The 3,813-nt window shown below is 40.0% G+C and overlaps 1 protein-coding gene across 1 annotated transcript in view; it reads right to left on the reverse strand.

Moving 5' to 3' along the window:
- The window catches only part of corin (corin, serine peptidase), a 34,041-nt gene extending 30,511 nt beyond the window's left edge, over positions 1-3,530 (reverse strand). Inside the window, exon 1 of the mRNA XM_039821935.1 lies at positions 3,497-3,530. Within this exon, the coding sequence (XP_039677869.1) occupies positions 3,497-3,530 (34 nt within the window). The remainder of the gene's footprint in view (positions 1-3,496) is intronic.
- Between the last annotated feature and the right edge of the window lie 283 nt (positions 3,531-3,813).

The raw sequence follows: 3,813 nt of genomic DNA on the forward strand, positions 1-3,813 counted from the left end.
TTAGGAAGAACCTCAGGTGGTGGGGACATATCCGCACATTAACATCCCCTATGATCACAGGAATTAAGCCCTCCTCATTATCTTGCCATGCATATTTTGACGTTTTCAGGAAAATAGTTTTTATTGTGTATTCACAGGCAGAAGTATATTAGGTACCCAAGACAACTCAAAATGAAAAATAACGAGTTGCCTTACTGTTATCAAAATCCCAGTATCATCTAGTTCAGGAGGATTCCATAGTGTGTTTTGGGCAGGGACCCTAACCCTGAAAGAGACACAAAGCAGGGGACCCCCACCACTAAATATTGTATTGGAGTTTTATATTAAACTAGGCCTACCAAAACGTGTTAGGTATGGTGCTTTCTTAAGCTACTATTTAACATATTCATTATCATCATTTTCTTAACATACATCAACATAAAAGCGTGTGGAAGGCAAACGCCTTTAGCCTTAACTGTATCTTTGGATGGCTACCATAGTGAAATGAATAGGCTGATTTATCTATTCCAATAATATATTTGGATTCATGTTAGTGTGTATGTTTCGGGGGCCTATTTTATGTTGGGTGAAGGTTTAAAGGCATTCACAAAGGTGTTGATAACAATACACGCAATGCCTGAATGCCTGAGGACCCTCTAGGGGTCACCGATCGCCTGTTGAAGATCGCTGATCAGCTAGTGGGCAGGTGAGGACAGCCTGGACCACTACAGGAGGATGGATGGATGGATGGATAGATGGTGGTTGATAGATAGTAGATAGATTCAGGAGCCTGCACATGTCTTGGACTTTAGTGTCATTTAGAAGTTAGGAGATTGGGACACTGTGTGCAACATTAGCATGGGAGATGTTACTGTAAATGGACTAAGCAGTATAGTGCTTTATTTAATCTTTATACTACTAAGAGCAAGCACACTATAACACACACACATTCCAGGCCCTAAGTTTCTTCCCCCCCAGAGGACACTTTGGACATGTAGCCTGCAGTGACCTCCTGACCTTCCAGGTGTTAGGTGGCCACTCTACCACCTAGGCTGCAATGTCTTTGCTATCACTGTGACATTAGCAAGACAATCAATAAATGTCTTAGTGGTCCCGATTATCTAAAACTTGTTTGATTATTGTCTGTCATGAGAGTATGTTAATTTGTTATTCTTTTGTCCTTGACCTCAGGTAAAGAGTGGAAACTATGGATTTTTTTTTTGTAAATGTTATAAAGACTTGTTTGGACCACATTAATCCATAAAAGGATTTACCAAGTTTTGCAAGAGGCAAACCCAGAAGAAACCCTCTCTCTCTAATGGTGTATTCCCTATCAAAAAACTGGCCTCCCTATGTCAGTCCTATCAGAAGATTCACTCAGAGGTCCGTTATTCGTTACTTGGTGGCTGAATGTTGGCCCCACTTCCTGGGAAGCCGGTATGTATGATAACAAGAAACACAAAACCTAAACCTCATGTTTGATTTAAAAAAGCAGAAATAAGCTATTAAGTTGAATAAGCACACAAAATGCAATGAAAAGTAGTATACTGATCCTTGATTTGCTTGAGAAAGAAGCGTTAAATGGAACCCATCCTCTATTAATATATGTTAAAATGTGTTGAGGAAGAAGCAGAGACTAGGGAAGGATGTTATCCTGAGACTTGATCTGTGGTGGAACAAGCACCACGGCTCCCACCACAAGCTGTTGGACCCAATCAGATTGTCAAAAAGAGGGGCTGGCTTTAGGGATTGGGGGAGAGATGATCAACACATAGCGTTATAACCACGCCTAAAGAGGAGGCGGAGAGTGAAACCCTTTATTTAGTTATGTAAAAGGATAAACTCAAAATATATCAAAATCAATGAAGAAATGTGTTGGTTGGGTCATTGGTTGGTCGTATGTAAAGTGGGTGAAAGTAAATCTAGCTTTCTTAGTGGGTAAGCTTCGTCTATATACCTGCATTATCAGTGTAGGCTACACCTGAGGGGAAAGAGTGAAATTACAGATTTAAAACTATCTCTAAAGAAAGCGCACACCAAACTGGGAGAGTTTCCTAATAAATAAATTAAGGAAATCTACAATAAAGTAGTGTGAATTTAAGCCTAAGCCTCTCTCTCTCTCTCTCTCTCTCTCTCTCTCTCTCTCTCTGCCCTCTCTCTCTCTCTCTCTCTCTCTCTCTCTCTCTCTCTATATATATATATATATAATTATTATTTATATGTATATTTTTATATCTATTATATTTATATTTTATTTTTTTTTTTATATTTTTATATATGGTTGCTTGTATTAGCTTTTGAGTGTTTAAATTTATGGAACTTAACCCAGCACGCCACATTTGGGCCCCCAGGCTTGTAAACATAGAGATATAAGAGCTGTATGGTGCAGAAGGAATCAGCAAACCAAATTTGGGACACAATCATGAAAGTGGAGACAGAAGATTCGATTGGATATTTAAAACTTTTATAAACAATAAGCACAGAAATATTAAGTGCAAAGTTATTTTTCCAACCCCCTTTAAGTTAATAGCTTTGTATGGCCAGCACCTTTTTGCTTCTTGATTACAGCTGTTAAGTAAGCATGGTATGTCTCTATCCGTTTTGCACATCGAGAGACAGACATTTTTGCTCCATTCCTCCTTAGCAAAACAGCCTGAGCCTCAGTGAGGTTGGATGGGGAGCGTTTGTGAACAAACAGTTTTCAGTTCTTTCCACCCGATTGGATTCAGGTCTGGACTTTGACTTGGCCATTCTAACACCTAGATATGTTTATTTGTGAACCATTCCATTGTAGATTTTTTGCTTTATGTTTTGGATCAGGCAACTCGTAGTCTCAGGTCTTTTGCAGACTCCACAGGTTTTTCAGAATGGTCCTGTATTTGGCTCCATCCATCTTCCCATCAATTTTAACCATCTTCCCTGTCCCTGCTGAAGAAAAGCAGGCCCAAACCATGATACTGCCACCACCATGTTTTTGACACTGGGGATGGAGTGCGTCAGAAGTGATAGGAAAGTGTGTGTGTTGCTTTTACGCTAAACATACACGTTTTGCATTGTTGCCAAAAAGTTGCGTTTTTTAAAGTTTCACTTGACCACAGCACCTTCTTCTTCCACATGTTTGGTGTGTCTCCCAGGTGGCTTTTGGCAAACTTGTGAACGACACTTTTATGGATATCTTTAAGAAATGGCTTTCTTCTTGCTCACTCTTCCATAAAAAGCACAGATTTGTGCAGTATAACGACTGATTGTTGGTCCTATGGACAGAGTCTCCCACCTCAGCTGTAGATCTCTGCAGTTCATCCAGAGTGATCATGGGCCTCTTGACTGCATCTCTGATCAGTCTTTCTCATTGTAGAGCTGAAAGTTTAGAGGACGGGCCAGGGTCCATAGATTTGTTAGTGGTCTGATACTCCCTTCCATTTCAATATTATCACTTGCACAGTGCTCCTTGGGATGTTTAAAAGCTTGGGGAAATGTTTTTGTATCAAATCCGGCTTTAAACTTCTCCACCAAGTACTCCGGACCTGCCTGGTGTGTTCCTTGTTCTTCATGATGCCTCTGCGCTTTAACAGGACCTCATGAGACTATCACAGAGCAGGTGCATTTATCACGGAGACTTGATTACACACAGCTGGATTCTATTTATCATGGCGCATTAGTCATTTAGGTCAACATTGGATCATTCAAGAGATCCTCACTGAACTTCTGGAGAGAGTTTGCTGCACTGAAAGTAAAAAGGGCTGAATAATTTTGCACACCCACTTTTCAGTTTTTATTTTTTAAAAAGTTTAAAATAGCCAATGAATTCGTTCCACTTCATAATTGGGACCCACT

The sequence above is a fragment of the Perca fluviatilis genome, chromosome 14 (genome assembly GCF_010015445.1).
Source record: "Perca fluviatilis chromosome 14, GENO_Pfluv_1.0, whole genome shotgun sequence".
Lineage (NCBI taxonomy): Eukaryota > Metazoa > Chordata > Actinopteri > Perciformes > Percidae > Perca > Perca fluviatilis.